The sequence below is a fragment of the Nematostella vectensis genome, chromosome 5 (assembly GCF_932526225.1).
Source record: "Nematostella vectensis chromosome 5, jaNemVect1.1, whole genome shotgun sequence".
Taxonomy (NCBI): Eukaryota; Metazoa; Cnidaria; class Anthozoa; order Actiniaria; family Edwardsiidae; genus Nematostella; species Nematostella vectensis.
The window spans coordinates 17,785,522-17,805,965 of NC_064038.1; the positions used below are offsets into that span (position 1 = coordinate 17,785,522).

Genomic DNA, 20,444 nt, shown 5'->3' on the forward strand with positions numbered 1-20,444 from the left:
TGTGGTTTAATATGGAAATGCTGGGAGCAAAGATAGCCCAGTTGGTAGATCATCGCTGTGCTTTAATATGGAAATGCTGGGAGCCAAGATAGCCCAGTTGGTAGATCATCGCTGTGCTTTAATATGGAAATGCTGGGAGCCAAGATAGCCCAGTTGGTAGATCATCGCTGTGGTTTAATATGGAAATGCTGGGAGCCAAGATAGCCCAGTTGGTAGATCATCGCTGTGCTTTAATATGGAAATGATGGGAGCCAAGATAGCCCAGTTGGTAGATCATCGCTGTGGTTTAAAAAGGAAATGCTGGGAGCCAAGATAGCCCAGTTGGTAGATCATCGCTGTGGTTTAATATGGAAATACTGGGAGCCAAGATAGCTCAGTTGGTAGATCATCGCTGTGGTTTAATATGGAAATACTGGGAGCCAAGATAGCCCAGTTGGTAGATCATCGCTGTGGTTTAATATGGAAATGCTGGGAGCCAAGATAGCCCAGTTGGTAGATCATCGCTGTGCTTTAATATGGAAATGCTGGGAGCCAAGATAGCCCAGTTGGTAGATCATCGCTGTGCTTTAATATGGAAATGCTGGGAGCCAAGATAGCCCAGTTGGTAGATCATTGCTGTGCTTTAATATGGAAATGCTGGGAGCCTAGGGAGTTGAGTTAGATGGTCTTTGCTCCTCGGGTTTTTTTACGGGTTCTTCACTTTTCCTCCCTCCATAAAACCAACAATCTTGACCTAAGCTGTGATCCGTGGTCAAACATAAGTCCTATGGTGGCTGCCTGAGGGGCCTTCTTTGCCTTCAACTCCTTCGATGAGGGTGATAGCTACTTCAATTTACTTGATTTATTTTTTTGTTTGTTTCTCCGTCCACCACAATTTTGCACTAGACTCTGTATTTGAGCTCTCAAAAATAATGCAGCCTTTAATCAAAATTTGGCTCCTTTAAAGAGCCTTTGTCAGCCACGCGTTTGTATTTGATTTTATTTTTAGTTGAAAGACTAATTTGAGGATGAAATTTTGAAATAACCATCTAAAAACAAAGTTTTATACTTCACTCTTTAATGCCAGCTTTGCGTCATTATTTACCTTTGTGTCATTATTTACCTTTGCCTCATGATTTACCTTTGCACCATGATTTATCTTTGCGTCATGATTTACCTTTGCACCATAATTTTACCTTTGCATCATGATTCACCTTTGCCTCATGATTGACCTTTGCACCATGATTTATATTTGCACCATCATTTACCTTTGCCTCATGATTTACCTTTGCCTCATGATTGACCTTTGCATCATGATTTATCTTTGCGTCATGATTTACCTTTGCCTCATGATTGACCTTTGCACCATGATTTATCTTTGCACCATCATTTAAATTTGCCTCATGATTTACCTTTGCCTCATGATTGACCTTTGCACCATGATTTTATCTTTGCGTCATGATTTACCTTTGCCTCATGATTGACCTTTGCACCATGATTTTATCTTTGCGTCATGATTTACCTTTGCCTCATGATTGACCTTTGCACCATGATTTATCTTTGCACCATAATTTAAATTTGACTCATGATTTACCTTTGCACTATGATTTATCTTTGCGTCATGATTTACCTTTGCATCATAATTTTACCTTTGCACCATGATATATCTTTGCATCATGATTTAACTTTGTGTCACGATTTACCTTTCCGTCTGATTTACCTTTGCACCATGATTTACCTTTGCCTCATGATTTACCTTTGCACCATGATTTATCTTTGCGTCATGATTTACCTTTGCACCATAATTTTACCTTTGCATCATGATTCACCTTTGCCTCATGATTGACCTTTGCACCATGATTTATATTTGCACCATCATTTACCTTTGCCTCATGATTTACCTTTGCCTCATGATTGACCTTTGCATCATGATTTATCTTTGCGTCATGATTTACCTTTGCCTCATGATTGACCTTTGCACCATGATTTATCTTTGCACCATCATTTAAATTTGCCTCATGATTTACCTTTGCCTCATGATTGACCTTTGCACCATGATTTTATCTTTGCGTCATGATTTACCTTTGCCTCATGATTGACCTTTGCACCATGATTTTATCTTTGCGTCATGATTTACCTTTGCCTCATGATTGACCTTTGCACCATGATTTATCTTTGCACCATAATTTAAATTTGACTCATGATTTACCTTTGCACTATGATTTATCTTTGCGTCATGATTTACCTTTGCATCATAATTTTACCTTTGCACCATGATATATCTTTGCATCATGATTTAACTTTGTGTCACGATTTACCTTTCCGTCTGATTTACCTTTGCACCATGATTTACCTTTGCCTCATGATTTACCTTTGCACCATGATTTATCTTTGCGTCATGATTTACCTTTGCCTCATGATTGACCTTTGCACCATGATTTTATCTTTGCGTCATGATTTACCTTTGCCTCATGATTGACCTTTGCACCATGATTTATCTTTGCACCATAATTTAAATTTGACTCATGATTTACCTTTGCACTATGATTTATCTTTGCGTCATGATTTACCTTTGCATCATAATTTTACCTTTGCACCATGATATATCTTTGCATCATGATTTAACTTTGTGTCACGATTTACCTTTCCGTCTGATTTACCTTTGCACCATGATTTACCTTTGCCTCATGATTTACCTTTGCACCATGATTTATCTTTGCGTCATGATTTACCTTTGCACCATAATTTTACCTTTGCATCATGATTCACCTTTGCCTCATGATTGACCTTTGCCTCATGATTGAACTTTGCATCATGATTTATCTTTGCGTCATGATTTACCTTTGCCTCATGATTGACCTTTGCACCATGATTTATCTTTGCACCATAATTTAAATTTTCCTCATGATTTACCTTTGTCTCATGATTGACCTTTGCCTCATGATTGACCTTTGCACCATGATTTTATCTTTGCGTCATGATTTACCTTTGCCTCATGATTGACCTTTGCACCATGATTTTATTTTTGCGTCATGATTTACCTTTGCCTCATGATTGACCTTTGCACCATGATTTTATTTTTGCGTCATGATTTACCTTTGCCTCATGATTGACCTTTGCACCATGATTTATCTTTGCACCATAATTTAAGTTTGACTCATGATTTACTTTTGCACTATGATTTATCTTTGAGTCATGATTTACCTTTGCATCATAATTTTACCTTTGCACCATGATATATCTTTGCATCATGATTTACCTTTGTGTCATGATTTACATTTGCATTATGATTACCTTTGCGATGCATAACCAGAATCTCAACATTATGGTGGAGTTTCTTCAGCTGTTGATCCAGCGTCTCTATTTGTTGTTGTTTCTCCTCAAACCACTGGAAGTACAAGCAATGCAACATTGAAAAGCACAGAGCTGCCACAAACTATTTGTTCTAGGCCTAGGTTAGAGAAACATTGAGAGCAACAGAACTTGTTTATGATCTGCATTTTCATGTTTGAGTCTAAAAACATGTTGCAACTTGAGAGTTAAAATTTTTAAGTGAAATTCAAAATCTCAGAATTGAAAGCATGTTCATTATTGTTCTACTTGCCATTCTTATCATACCTGATCTACAGTACTACACTAGCATAGAGTACAATACCTGATCTACACTAGTATAGAAATACAATACCTGATCTACACTAATAGAGAGTACAATACCTGATCCACACTAGTAGAGAGTACAATACCTGATCTACACTAGTATAGAAATACAATACCTGATCTACACTAATAGAGAGTACAATACCTGATCTACACTAGTATAGAAATACAATACCTGATCTACACTAGTAGAGAGTACAATACCTGGTCTACACTAGTAGAGAGTACAATACCTGATCTACACTAGTAGAGAGTACAATACCTGATCTACACTAGTATAGAAATACAATACCTGATCTACACTAGTAGAGAGTACAATACCTGATCTACACTAGTATAGATGTGCAATACCTAATCTACACTAGTATAGAGTACAATACCTGATTTAAGGTACTACAGCAGTAAAAAATACCTGATCCGACTCTGACATCTTGGTGGTCAAACTAAACATTGTGTCTCCCATGGACTTGACTAGACGCTTTAGTCCACCGCCGCTCAGCGCTGCAGTATCTTTGGCTCTTGGGAGCTGAAATAAACCAGCTTTTACTTGTTAAGTACTGTTTAATAAATGAGCAATTGGCTTTTAGCTGGCATTGAGACTGCTATGGGGCAAGAGCCCAAGGGGGTCTTAAAACCACTAAAATGACAATACTGAGTTTAAGAACTTCTAAAACTCATGAGTTTTCAGTAGCCATTCTGTTCACCCACTTATAAACAAAAGCCCATGGTCTCCATTTCTCACATTGGACCTTTACGAAAGAGTGAGTGGCATTGAGTTCCCTCAATAAGTCTTTGGCTTTGCTACAGCATTAGCCACAAGCCACAAAAAAACACAGAGGTGTTTCTAAAATCATCGCTCATTCATTGATTGCTTATACAACCAAAAGCCTGGATAAGTCTTATCCACCAGTTAAATCCTTATCCAGCAAATAAAAGTTATCAGAGTGGCGTGATTCGGTTGCACAAAGCCCGAAATAAAGTTATCCAGATGATAGGTCGGACAAAATCTTATCCACTGAATAAATGTGAAGAAAAAGTAAAATGGCGTCTTGCTTTCTAATTTATGGTCAGAATTTAGATTAATTTTAGACACAGTGCCAATTGAAATAAATGCAAACGACGAATTTCACAGTCTGTAAATTTACAATGAATTATAAACTTACATGCAGCTCTGACTAGAAACAATCTATATTGGCCGTTCTGTCAAGAAATGAGACTCTTCCAAGAGTAGAAACAATCTATATTGCCCGTTCTGTCAAGAAATGAGACTCTTTCAAGACAGGAGGGAGCTTAACCCTTATCCCTGTGATCATTCCATGATATATGTGCACTTTGCTTTGGTAAACTGTTTGTTTTCTGGCACTTTTTGTAGCTCTTTCAATGGTACCATTTTGTTTGAAGAAAAAAAACCCACATGCTTTGCATATTTACCATGGAAACGGGAAGCCATTTAGTGGTAAATGATGGCTATTCAGCGGATAGTTATCCAGCGTTCTATCCACGTCTTCATCTACCGGATAACTATCCGCTGGATAGGGATTTTATGTGACGGGTAGCGCCTATCTGACTTATCCAGGCTTTGTGCAACCGGCCCTTCTGTTGAAGGGCTCTGTTTAACAAAGTAGACAGTGAAATTTCTGGGTTTAGCAGCTAAGTGTTGCAACATTCATTATTTGTTGTTTGCTTGTGCGGTTTGTAATCAAAGGCTTATTTTCATTAGTAGTCATAATTAATGAGTTTAATTATTAGGTGACAATTTAATATATATGTTTTCACTTGATACAGTGTCTATGAAATGTGATTTTTAAACAAAAAGGTTTTACTTGATATGATGTCAATGAAAGAATACAAATTTTAACCAAGATTCTGCCTCCAGATGCCAAGCTACCCCCTTAAACTTGCGACTGTTCTAGGCCTGACCTACCTCGTCTGCTTCTAAAAACTGTCTAAAATCAGGATCTTTTCTCAGCTCTGGGTGTGCAGCAACCCTGTTTAGGAACCTGCCAAAAATAACAAGGAAAAGATGATGATTCATTTGGGTATGGCACCCTAGAGGGAATAATGCTGAAGGGTGACAATTCATTTGGGTATGGCACCCTAGGGGGAATAATGCTAAAGGGTGACAATTCATTTGGGTATTGCACCCTAGGGGGAATAATGCTGAAGGGTGACGATTCATTTGGGTATGGCACCCTAGGGGGAATCGTGCTGAAGGGTGACAATTCATTTGGGTATGGCACCCTAGGGGGAATAATGCTGAAGGGTGACGATTCATTTGGGTATGGCACCCTAGGGGGAATAATGCTGAAGGGTGGCGATTCATTTGGGTATGGCACCCTAGGGGGAATAATGCTGAAGGGTGACGATTCATTTGGGTATGGCACCCTAGGGGGAATAATGCTGAAGGGTGACAATTCATTTGGGTATGGCACCCTAGGGGGAATAATGCTAAAGGGTGATGATTCATTTGGGTATGGCACCCTAGGGGGAATAATGCTGAAGGTTGACGATTCATTTGGATATGGCACCCTAGGGGGAATAATGCTGAAGGGTGACGATTCATTTGGGTATGACACCCTAGGGGGAATAATGCTGAAGGGTGACGATTCATTTGGGTATGGCACCCTAGGGGGAATAGTGCTGAAGGGTGACAATTCATTTGGGTATGGCACCCTAGGGGGAATAATGCTGAAGGGTGACGATTCATTTTGGTATGGCACCCTAGGGGGAATAATGCTGAAGGGTGGCGATTCATTTGGGTATGGCACCCTAGGGGGAATAATGCTGAAGGGTGACGATTCATTTGGGTATGGCACCCTAGGGGGAATAATGCTGAAGGGTGACGATTCATTTGGGTATGGCACCCTAGGGGGAATAATGCTGAAGGGTGACGATTCATTTGGGTGTGGCACCCTAGGGGGAATAATGCTGAAGGGTGATGATTCATTTGGGTGTGGCACCCTAGGGGGAATAATGCTGAAGGGTGACGATTCATTTGGGTGTGGTCCCCTAGGGGGAATAATGCTGAAGGGTGACAATTCATTTTGGTGTGGCACCCTAGGGGGAATAATGCTGAAGGGTGACGATTCATTTGGGTGTGGCACCCTAGGGGGAATAATGCTGAAGGGTGACGATTCATTTTGGTGTGGCACCCTAGGGGGAATAGTACTGAAGGGTGACGATTCATTTGGGTGTGGCACCCTAGGGGGAATAGTGCTGAAGGGTGACGATTCATTTTGGTGTGGCACCCTAGGGGGAATAGTACTGAAGGGTGACGATTCATTTGGGTGTGGCACCCTAGGGGGAATAGTGCTGAAGGGTGACGATTCATTTGGGTGTGGCACCCTAGGGGGAATAGTGCTGAAGGGTGACGATTCATTTGGGTGTGGCACCCTAGGGGGAATAGTACTGAAGGGTGACGATTCATTTGGGTGTGGCACCCTAGGGGGAATAGTGCTGAAGGGTGATGATTCATTTGGGTGTGGCACCCTAGGGGGAATAGTGCTGAAGGGTGATGATTCATTTGAGTGTGGCACCCTAGGGGGAATAGTGCTGAAGGGTGATGATTCATTTGGGTGTGGCACCCTAGGGGGAATAGTGCTGAAGGGTGATGATTTATTTGGGTGTGGCACCCTAGGGGGAATAGTGCTGAAGGGTGATGATTTATTTGGGTGTGGCACCCTAGGGGGAATAGTGCTGAAGGGTGATGATTCATTTGGGTGTGGCACCCTAGGGGAATAGTGCTGAAGGGTGATGATTCATTTGGGTGTGGCACCCTAGGGGGAATAGTGCTGAAGGGTGATGATTCATTTGGGTGTGGCACCCTAGGGGGAATAGTGCTGAAGGGTGATGATTCATTTGGGTGTGGCACCCTAGGGGGAATAGTGCTGAAGGGTGGTGATTCATTTGGGTGTGGCCCCCTAGGGGGAATAATGCTGAAGGGTGACGATTTATTTGGGTATGGCACCCTAGGGGGAATAATGCGCAAGGGTGATGATTTATTTGGGTGTGGCCCCCTAGGGGGAATAATGCTGCAGGGTGGCGGTTCATTTGGGTGTGGCCCCCTAGGGGGAATAATGCTGCAGGGTGACGATTCATTTGGGTGTGGCACCCTAGGGGGAATAATGCTGAAGGGTGACGATTCATTTGGGTATGGCCCCCTAGGGGGAATAATGCTGCAGGGTGGCGATTCATTTGGGTGTGGCCCCCTAGGGGGAATAATGCTGCAGGGTGGCGGTTCATTTGGGTGTGGCCCCCTAGGGGGAATAATGCTGCAGGGTGACGATTCATTTGGGTGTGGCACCCTAGGGGGAATAATGCTGAAGGGTGACGATTCATTTGGGTATGGCCCCCTAGGGGGAATAATGCTGCAGGGTGGCGATTCATTTGGGTGTGGCCCCCTAGGGGGAATAATGCGGAAGGGTGACGATTCATTTGGGTGTGGCACCCTAGAGGGAATAATGCTGTAGGGTGACGATTCATTTGGGTGTGGCACCCTAGGGGGAATAGTGCTGAAGGGTGACGATTCATTTGGGTATGGCACCCTAGGGGGAATAATGCTGAAGGGTGACGATTCATTTGGGTGTGGCACCCTAGGGGGGAAAAGTGCAAAAACTGATCCCTGAATGGGGGAGTTGTAAGACTGGAGTTCCCTTAGTCAACACCAAGAATCTACTGTATACAAGTTGTATTAAGGTTATTCCTCTGAAATTGAAGTTATGGTGAGAATCTTTTCAGAGCTTACCAGATTTCGTAAAGCGACAAACTAAACAACATTTTGAAATGAAAAACAAGGTTACCCAGATCAGTTTTAGGGCAAAATCCCATTGTGGACATAAATTTGGCGAATAAAATTAATAAAAAAAAAACAGTTAAAGTCATTCCCAACGAAAAATATCTTTAACTTAAATGTTTATTTTTCTGGTGAAAAATAAGCCCCAAAACCCACTTGAAAAAAATATTTATGGTTTTTCAAAATTTTCTTGTCATCTGCACTCCTAATGCCTAAAAAGTTCAAAGTGATTATCACATGCAGATCACCTTCTGGTTCAGATGGGGGTGTGGATTGTGAATCAGAATATTCATCTTATCAAATTAGTCAAGTCCTTTATGTTGATATTTTTGTATCATAAAAGTGGAGAGGCAGTTACTCACCTCTCTAGAACAGCCCTTCGTTTGCCGATGAAGTCAGTGGAGTTCGAGTCTTCTTTGGAAAACTTGACCTTGCTCATCCCTGGTAATAAAAAACACAATAAATAGGTAAATAAACAATGTGTGCTACATGACGTTAAATACTGTACAACTAACATTAAAAAAACATTTAGAAATAAGAATACATTCCTTGAAGTTGGAATGACTTGTAAAGATGCAGAATCAAAGGCATAGAAGGGGTTAAGGTGTCTATAACATGCCCAATCACATGTTCACCAAAATGTCCAATCACAAGTACACCAACATGCCCAATCACATGTACACCAACATGCCCAATCACATGTACACCAACATGCCCAATCACATGTACACCAACATGCCCAATCACATGTACACCAACATGCCCAATCACATGTACACCAACATGCCCAATCACATGTACACCAACATGTCCAATCACATGTACACCAACATGCCCAATCACATGTACACCAACATGCCCAATCACATGTATACCAACATGCCCAATCACATGTACACCAACATGCCCAATCACATGTATTACACCAACATGCCCAATCACATGTATTACACCAACATGCCCAATCGCATGTACACCAACATGCCCAATCACATGTACACCAACATGCCCAATCGCATGTACACCAACATGCCCAATCACAAGTACACCAACATGCCCAATCGCATGTACACCAACATGCCCAATCACATGTACACCAACATGCCCAATCACATGTATTACACCAACATGCCCAATCACATGTATTACACCAACATGCCCAATCACATGTACACCAACATGCCCAATCACATGTATTACACCAACATGCCTAATCACATGTACACCAACATGCCCAATCACATGTATACCAACATGCCCAATCACATGTATTACACCAACATGCCCAATCACATGTATTACACCAACATGCCCAATCACATGTATACCAACATGCCCAATCACATGTATTACACCAACATGCCCAATCACATGTACACCAACATGCCCAATCACATGTACAACAACATGCCCAATCACATGTACACCAACATGCCCAATCACATGTACACCAACATGCCCAATCACATGTACACCAACATGCCCAATCACATGTACAACAACATGCCCAATCACATGTATTATACCAACATGCCCAATCACATGTATTATACCAACATGCCCAATCACATGTATTATACCAACATGCCCAATCACATGCATACCAACATGCCCAATCACATGTATACCAACATGCCCAATCACATGTATTACACCAATATGCCCAATCACATGTACACCAACATGCCCAATCACATGTACACCAACATGCCCAATCACATGTACACCAACATGCCCAATCACATGTACACCAACATGCCCAATCACATGTATACCAACATGCCCAATCACATGTACACCAACATGCCCAATCACATGTACACCAACATGCCCAATCACATGTACACCAACATGCCCAATCACATGTACACCAACATATCCAATCACATGTACACCAACACGCCCAATCGCATGTACACCAACATGCTCAATCACATGTACACCAACATGCCCAATCACATGTACACCAACATGCCCAATCACATGTACACCAACATGCCCAATCGCATGTACACCAACATGCCCAATCACATGTATTATACCAACATGCCCAATCACATGTATTATACCAACATGCCCAATCACATGTATTACACCAACATGCCCAATCACATGTACACCAACATGCCCAATCACATGTACACCAACATGCCCAATCACATGTACAACAACATGCCCAATCACATGTATTATACCAATATGCCCAATCACATGTACACCAACACGCCCAATCACATGTATACCAACATGCCCAATCACATGTACACCAACATGCCCAATCACATGTACACCAATATGCCCAATCACATGTATACCAACATGCCCAATCACATGTACACCAACATACCCAATCACATGTACACCAATATGCCCAATCACATGTACACCAACATGCCCAATCACATGTACACCAACATGCCCAATCACATGTACACCAACATGCCTAATCACATGTACACCAACATGCCCAATCACATGTACACCAACATACCCAATCACATGTACACCAACATGCCCAATCACATGTATACCAATATGCCCAATCACATGTACACCAACATGTCCAATCACATGTATACCAACACGCCCAATCACATGTACACCAACATGCCCAATCACATGTACACCAACATGCCCAATCACATGTACATCAACATGCCCAATCACATGTACACCAACATGCCTAATCACATGTACACCAACATGCCCAATCACATGTACACCAACATGCCCAATCACATGTACACCAACATACCCAATCACATGTACACCAACATGCCCAATCACATGTACACCAACATGCCCAATCACATGTACATCAACATGCCCAATCACATGTACACCAACATGCCTAATCACATGTACACCAACATGCCCAATCACATGTACACCAACATGCCCAATCACATGTACACCAACATACCCAATCACATGTACACCAATATGCCCAATCACATGTACACCAACATGCCCAATCACATGTACACCAACATGTCCAATCACATGTACACCAACATGCCTAATCACATGTACACCAACATGCCCAATCACATGTACACCAACATACCCAATCACATGTACACCAACATGCCCAATCACATGTATACCAATATGCCCAATCACATGTACACCAACATGTCCAATCACATGTACACCAACATGCCCAATCACATGTACACCAACATGCCTAATCACATGTACACCAACATGCCCAATCACATGTACACCAACATGCCCAATCACATGTACACCAACATGCCCAATCACATGTACACCAACATGCCCAATCACATGTACACCAACATGCCCAATCATATGTATACCAACATGCCCAATCACATGTACACCAACATGCCCAATCACATGTACACCAACATACCCAATCACATGTACACCAACATGCCCAATCACATGTACACCAACATGCCCAATCACATGTACACCAACATGCCCAATCACATGTACACCAACATGCCCAATCACATGTACACCAACATGCCCAATCACATGTATTATACCAACATGCCCAATCACATGTATTATACCAACATGCCCAATCACATGTATTATACCAACATGCCCAATCACATGTACACCAACATGCCCAATCACATGTACACCAACATGCCCAATCACATGTATACCAACATGCCCAATCACATGTATTACACCAACATGCCCAATCACATGTATACCAACATGCCCAATCACATGTACACCAACATACCCAATCACATGTATACCAACATGCCCAATCACATGTATACCAACATGCCCAATCACATGTACACCAACATGCCCAATCACATGTACACCAACATGCCCAATCACATGTACACCAACATGCCCAATCACATGTACACCAACATGCCTAATCACATGTACACCAACATGCCCAATCACATGTACACCAACATGCCCAATCACATGTATACCAACATGCCCAATCACATGTATTACACCAACATGCCCAATCACATGTATACCAACATGCCCAATCACATGTACACCAACATGCCCAATCACATGTACATCAACATGCCCAATCACATGTACACCAACATGCCCAATCACATGTACATCAACATGCCCAATCACATGTATACCAACATGCCCAATCACATGTACACCAACATGCCCAATCACATGTATACCAACATGCCCAATCACATGTACACCAACATACCCAATCACATGTATACCAACATGCCCAATCACATGTATACCAACATGCCCAATCACATGTACACCAACATGCCCAATCACATGTACACCAACATGCCCAATCACATGTACACCAACATGCCCAATCACATGTACATCAACATACCCAATCACATGTACACCAACATGCCCAATCACATGTACATCAACATACCCAATCACATGTATTACACCAACATGCCCAATCACATGTACACCAACATGCCCAATCACATGTATTACACCAACATGCCCAATCACATGTATACCAACATGCCCAATCACATGTACACCAACATACCCAATCACATGTATACCAACATGCCCAATCACATGTATACCAACATGCCCAATCACATGTACACCAACATGCCCAATCACATGTATACCAACATGCCCAATCACATGTATACCAACATGCCCAATCACATGTATACCAACATGCCCAATCACATGTACACCAACACAATTGCCTACATTGTTCCATGTAAACAGGGTGACTGTAAATGGAGACTAGCATGTAAAAGTCTGCTATATACTGTAAAGAGGGTGACTGTAAATGGAGACTAGCATGTAAAAGTGTGCTATTTACTGTAAAGAGGGTGACTGTAAATGGAGACTAGCATGTTAAAGTCTGCTACATACCAATGACTGACTTCTCAGGAGCGGGAGGGACAATTCTACCAAGATGAAGATACTTGGCATTGATGCGCTCATGGAGCCCAAGAAAATCACTAAATCTGCGTTTGACAGTAGTTTCAGGACTATTGAACTCGGGCATGCTAGTCTGAAATACAAAATTTGATGAAGGTAAGATACGCTTCGAATGGACATCCATACACACAGCAATTTCTTGCTATATTTTTTTTGGATCATACCATATTACAAGAGTGCTATCAAGTATCATAACCTACACTCGCGAGTGTTGAGTCGCAATGCATATTCTACTCGAGAGTATTTTGGGAGTATCGACCCGCGGAATATTCATAGACTTAAAATCGGTTGTTGGTTCTATAGTCTGTGGTTGGGCTGATTTGGACTTTGAAAAATATTTTTACCATTTCCCAAGCTTCATATTTCGTGAACAAACATTTTGTGAACTATAATCATAGAGCAGGGATTCCAAATAAAACGACAAAACCTACCTAGAGAAGATTTGGATTGGAGTTTGTTTTTATCCTAAAGGGTTTTTTTTACAACTCAAAGTTGTAATGAAGCACTTGGCTGAAAACAAAACGAAACTTGCAATAATGACAACACTTGACCAATTCAAGGGTAAAAAGTTATAACTTTTGGCTGATCATTCCTGTTGGCATTAGAGGCAACACAAGAAACATTGGGAAGGATAAAATAGTGTTAAAGAAGCGCAGCAAATGACTTTGAAAAAGCAAATTCAATTTGTTTGTTCACAATAATAGATGTATATGTTGCACATCGATGGCCGCCTAATTACTCGAAGGAAAGGGAAGTATTTTGTCGACATAGGCTTTGCCTTTTTAAACCTTCTGATAATCCTTATTATTGAGAAGCAAATCGAAGTTTCGAAGGTCTACAAGAAAAAAACATGTCCTCACACCGTGCCTACTTCATATATGATGTCTTCAGATCTCAGATCGATCTTGTTTTTGTTTAATAACCTTTTACCTTTATGTATGCCTTCTGATCGGCCACGATCATCTCAAGATATTTCAAGCAATATTAGTTGCTAGATTTCTCATATTTGAGTCATCATCCAAAACATAAGCACTCGCTAAATTTGCGAGCCACTTGAATTCTGCGAGTGGCTTTACTCTCAATCGCCTCATTAAAAGTTTGAGCCACTTGAATTCTGTGAGTGGCTTTACTCTCAATTGCCTCATTAAAAGTGTGAGTCTTGATTGTCGCAAGTCAAGTTTTTAATTAGGACTTGACAGTTGTGATTAGAGGTTATGATACTCTATACCGGTACTGTAGAAAGGTTTGGGGGTTCCTACAGTAGGGCACCATAGAAAGGTTTGGGGGTTCCTACGGTAGGGCACCATAGAAAGGTTTGGGGGTTCCTACGGTAGGGCACCATAGAAAGGTTTGGGGGTTCCTACTGTAGGGCACCATAGAAAGGTTTGGGGGTTCCTACAGTAGGGCACCATAGAAAGGTTTGGGGGTTCCTACGGTAGGGCACTATAGAAAGGTTTGGGGGTTCCTAGGGCACCATAGAAAGGTTTGGGGGTTCCTACAGTAGGGCACCATAGAAAGGTTTGAGGGTTCCTACAGTAGGGCACCATAGAAAGGTTTGGGGGTTCCTACAGTAGGGCACCATAGAAAGGTTTGGGGGTTCCTACAGTAGGGCACCACAGAAAGGTTTGGGGGTTCCTACAGTAGGGCACCATAGAAAGGTTTGGGGGTTCCTACAATAGGGCACCATAGAAAGGTTTGGGGGTTCCTACGGTAGGGCACCATAGAAAGGTTTGGGGGTTCCTACAGTAGAGCACCATAGAAAGGTTTGGGGGTTCCTACAGTAGGGCACCATAGAAAGGTTTGGGGGTTCCTACAGTAGGGCACCATAGAAAGGTTTGGGGGTTCCTACAGTAGGGCACCATAGAAAGGTTTGGGGGTTCCTAGGGCACCATAGAAAGGTTTGGGGGTTCCTACAGTAGGGCACCATAGACAGGTTTGGGGGTTCCTACGGTAGGGCACCATAGAAAGGTTTGGGGCTTCCTACGGTAGGGCACCATAGAAAGGTTTGGGGGTTCCTACGGTAGGGCACCATAGAAAGGTTTCTACAGTAGGGCACCATAGAAAGGTTTGGGGGTTCCTACGGTAGGGCACCATAGAAAGGTTTGGGGGTTCCTGGGGCACCATAGAAAGGTTTGGGGGTTCCTACAGTAGGGCACCATATAAAGGTTTGAGGGTTCCTATGGTAGGGCACCATAGAAAGGTTTGGGGGTTCCTACGGTAGGGCACCATAGAAAGGTTTGGGGGTTCCTACGGTAGGGCACCATAGAAAGGTTTGGGGGTTCCTACGGTAGGGCACCATAGAAAGGTTTGGGGGTTCCTACGGTAGGGCACCATAGAAAGGTTTGGGGGTTCCTACGGTAGGGCACCATAGAAAGGTTTGGGGGTTCCTACAGTAGGGCACCATAGAAAGGTTTGGGGGTTCCTACAGTAGGGCACCATAGAAAGGTTTGGGGGTTCCTACGGTAGGGCACCATAGAAAGGTTTGGGGATTCCTACGGTAGGGCACCATAGAAAGGTTTGGGGGTTCCTACAGTAGGGCACTATAGAAAGGTTTGGGGGTTCCTACGGTAGGGCACCATAGAAAGGTTTGGGGGTTCCTACGGTAGGGCACCATAGAAAGGTTTGGGGGTTCCTACAGTAGGGCACCATAGAAAGGTTTGGGGGTTCCTACAGTAGGGCACCATAGAAAGGTTTGGGGGTTCCTACGGTAGGGCACCATAGAAAGGTTTGGGGATTCCTACGGTAGGGCACCATAGAAAGGTTTGGGGGTTCCTACAGTAGGGCACTATAGAAAGGTTTGGGGGTTCCTCTCTTCCAGGCCACACATTCCCCTGCAGCTGGCATTACCCAAGTAGACTTTAAGACATTGTGGGTGTAAATAAAAATTCACATGGCTTACCTTTGTGATCACTCTGTAACTCATGAATGCATTCATTCCATCGCCTAGAAAAGTCACAAATATTAGGAAAATGAGAAGCTGTATGTAGGGACAAGTAGGAGTTAATTGTAAGAAAAAAAAGTGAACAAGAGTTCATAAATACAGTCCAGTGCACAAGAGTATAACATGGTCATAAATACAGTCCAGTGCACAAGAGTATAACATGATCATAAATACAGTCCAGTGCACAAAAGTATAACATGGTCATAAATACAGTCCAGTGCACAAGAGTATAACATGGTCATAAATACAGCCCAGTGCACAATAGTATAACATGGTCATAAATACAGCCCATTGCACAATAGTATAACATGGTTATAAATACAGCCCAGTGCACAATAGTATAACATGATCATAAATACAGTCCAGTGCACAAAAGTATAACATGGTCATAAATACAGCCCAGTGCACAAGAGTATAACATGGTCATAAATACAGCCCAGTGCACAATAGTATAACATGGTCATAAATACAGCCCATTGCACAATAGTATAACATGGTTATAAATACAGTCCAGTGCACAATAGTATAACATGATCATAAATACAGTCCAGTGCACAAAAGTATAACATGGTCATAAATACAGTCCAGTGCACAAGAGTATAACATGATCATAAATACAGTCCAGTGCACAAAAGTATAACATGGTTATAAATACAGTCCAGTGCACAATAGTATAACATGGTTATAAATACAGTCCAGTGCACAATAGTATAACATGGTTATAAATACAGCCCAGTGCACAAGAGTATAACATGGTCATAAATACAGTCAAGTGCACAATAGTATAACATGGTTATAAATACAGTCCAGTGCACAATAGTATAACATGGTCGTAAATACAGTCCAGTGCACAATAGTATAACATGGTTATAAATACAGCCCAGTGCACAATAGTATAACATGGTCATAAATACAGCCCATTGCACAATAGTATAACATGGTTATAAATACAGTCCAGTGCACAATAGTATAACATGGTTATAAATACAGCCCAGTGCACAAGAGTATAACATGGTCATAAATACAGTCCAGTGCACAATAGTATAACATGGTCATAAATACAGCCCATTGCACAATAGTATAACATGGTTATAAATACAGTCCAGTGCACAATAGTATAACATGGTTATAAATACAGCCCAGTGCACAAGAGTATAACATGGTCATAAATACAGTCCAGTGCACAATAGTATAACATGGTTATAAATACAATCCAGTGCACAATAGTATAACATGGTCGTAAATACAGTCCAGCGCACAATAGTATAACAAGGTTATAAATACAGCCCAGTGCACAATAGTATAACATGGTTATAAATACAGCCCAGTGCACAAGAGTATAACATGGTTATAAATACAGCCCATTGCACAATAGTGCTTTGGAGAACAGGTTTGCATCATAAATCGAGAATATTGTTGTATCCAATATCATAAGATCGAGGTAATTTCACTGTATTTCTGCTGGGAGGAAGGAACATCATCCTAAAATCGAGGTTATCGTAAAATCCAGGTTTCACTGTACTGATGGACATTGCATTATCTATGTTTCTGGACCTAGGCCTACATAGTGACTAACTTTATTCAAAGATGTGTTATCAATTTGTGCAGGCAACAGTACTCCATGTAAAACTTACACGATTCTGTAATCTACTGTATTAAAAATTATGTTTATTGCTATTTCTCACTCAATAGGCAGCCACAAAAAGTCTCTACTAAAAGGTACAGTGTAGTGGTACCTATTATGGGACAGTGTCCTATTATCAGACACTCATAAAAAAAATCATAAATTATCTCAAACAATAGGAACATGCAGAATCAAAGGCTCTGTAAGCAAACTTGTGAATGCAAATTGATTTTTAGTTATTTTCTTGTGTGCATAAAAGATGTACAGGATACTGAACAAAGCATTAACACATCCAAGATGCAGAGAGTACATAAAATTTCCTTGTACCTTTTTTTCTTTTCGACGTCATGACACACCAAGAACAGTATAATTAATTATTACTATTAAAAAAAAAAACAATAAAAAACTAAAAAAAAGCGCTACTACTGGGAATCGAACCCGTGTCAGAGACAAGTACCCGCAACGCTAGACTAACGTGGCATTGCCCAGTCATCTTGTAACTAAAATTACTTTTAGTACTATTGGCATCGCACCGTTTGAAATGTTTTTGCTAGCATGTCAAATTTCAGCATATTCTTTTCAGAAACAAAATAAAATAGCTGCAATAATTGATCTTGCTACTGTCATACAATGTGTTTTATGCATGTTAACATTCTAGAAAGGTGAGGGCCATGTGTTTGTAAGAATTTTGTTTGATATTTAGTTTAGCTGATTGGGAAGAATTGTGAAAAATTAGTTTGTGGAAATCTATCCTCTTCTATTTTGTTCTTCTAACAGAGGCTTTTTTAATTACCCTACAAACAGAGACCCTGCTAACAGAGGCTTTTCCCTTGTGTTTCTCGGACTTAAAAGTCACAGTTTTTGGCTAGTTGCTTTTTCAGCACAAACTCAAATAAAAACACAAAAACTCAGAGACGCAAATCGGGAAGTACTAAAACAAAAATAATTAAAAGCTTTGCTAGCATTTTACTTGTTTTGTTTGCAAACTAACAGCTTGAATTGGACTGAACCGTGGAAGACTGATTGACGTCAGTGACGAATGTGCACGCTTAACCCACATGGAAGACTTTTGCGAAAGAACTAGCTTATATATACTTTACGGTCATACCTAGGAAAGACCATAGCTGTTTCAGGTCAATAACATAGCTCTTTTATAGTACTAGGCTTTAACCGGAAGTTGAACACCGGAAGTATATATATATATAATATATAGATTTAGGCACTGCCTAAAGCGGAGCCAGCATAAACACCTTTTGTGTTGACTGATCAAAGGTATTATTGGGGGATCTAGGATCCTGCTCTCTACTGAGATTTATTTATTGTACCAACCAAATGGATCCAGGCCTTATTCAATAATTTAAATTATGCAGTACATCAAAGTTAACAAACACAATTCCTGGTGTGAATATGGCTGTCAAAGTTGTCAAGAGTCTAACGGTAAATTCTTATGTCCCATCATAGAAGTTCCATTATGAATATCTTTTTTTACAAGCTTTGCCCTTGTGCAGAAAATGTCATGGATGTAACAGCATTCCAAAGATTCAAAATAATATATTTAGACTGTTTAGATGCCATACTGTGATTTTTATGTATTGATTTAGTGGCGATTATCTCCTTCATTGGACCGAATATTCAGAAAAATATCTGGAAATTAACATTTAAAAATATATCTCCTTTCATGCATTACATATTGGTGCACCCCACTTTACCATATAGTGGCCTTGTTGTTGGTGGCCTACTCCCAAATGAATGTAATGAAGAAAAAACAGATTGAAAATGCTAACTTCTAATTTCAAACCAAACCCTTTCATTGATCTATGTTTGGGGTAGAGAGGAATCAAAGAATATTAATTGACTAAAAAATAATCGACAGGGGAGGAGATATAAAGTGAATTGACTCAACTTGAAAGGTTTGGTGAAAAAAATATAACAGTAATGAAAATAATTTGATTGAGCATTTCTTGACATTTCCCCTTTCCCATTATCTTAACCCTTTCACCACCACAGGCCTCAAAAGAGGCCATGTCTTTGCTATCCAAGCTATGTGAACAGAATTCTATTATTGAAAAAGAACAAGGTTGTTGCTAGTGTTATAAAGTTTAAGTATCTTGCCCTAAAAAACTCTTCCCCTTAATAAAAGTTCCATTAATGTACATTTGTAAAGCTACATTCTGACAAGTTTTGTTCTTGCGAAGAACAATGGATGAAACAGGATTTCAAAGATGGAATATAGTGTCAGACACAATTTTAGATAAGATGCAATGCTGAAGATTTAATGTACCATTTTAAGTAGTGATTTTCCATCCCCATGGGAATTAATATCTACAAATATACATCCAGTAATGCATTATATTTTGGTGTTTTGAGAAACCCTGGATCTAACTATTCCAATGAAATAAATCTAAACATCTAAAATAAATGCAATGGGCAAGAGACTTGGAAAGAAAATCCTAAAAAGAAAATATAAGTGAAAGTAATAAATGAAAATTTCTAATTTAAAAATCAAATCTGTTCATTAATTTATTTTTGGTGTA

General features: G+C 40.8%; 1 protein-coding gene across 1 annotated transcript in view; it reads right to left on the reverse strand.

Moving 5' to 3' along the window:
• Positions 1-20,444, reverse strand: part of LOC5503093 (sorting nexin-2) — a 48,019-nt gene that overhangs the window by 22,873 nt on the left and 4,702 nt on the right. Inside the window, exons 3-8 of the mRNA XM_048727646.1 lie at positions 16,245-16,288; positions 13,277-13,418; positions 8,791-8,869; positions 5,561-5,636; positions 4,049-4,162; positions 3,274-3,367 (exon numbers count right to left, since the gene is read on the reverse strand). Of these exons, the coding sequence (XP_048583603.1) occupies positions 3,274-3,367; positions 4,049-4,162; positions 5,561-5,636; positions 8,791-8,869; positions 13,277-13,418; positions 16,245-16,288 (549 nt within the window). The remainder of the gene's footprint in view (positions 1-3,273; positions 3,368-4,048; positions 4,163-5,560; positions 5,637-8,790; positions 8,870-13,276; positions 13,419-16,244; positions 16,289-20,444) is intronic.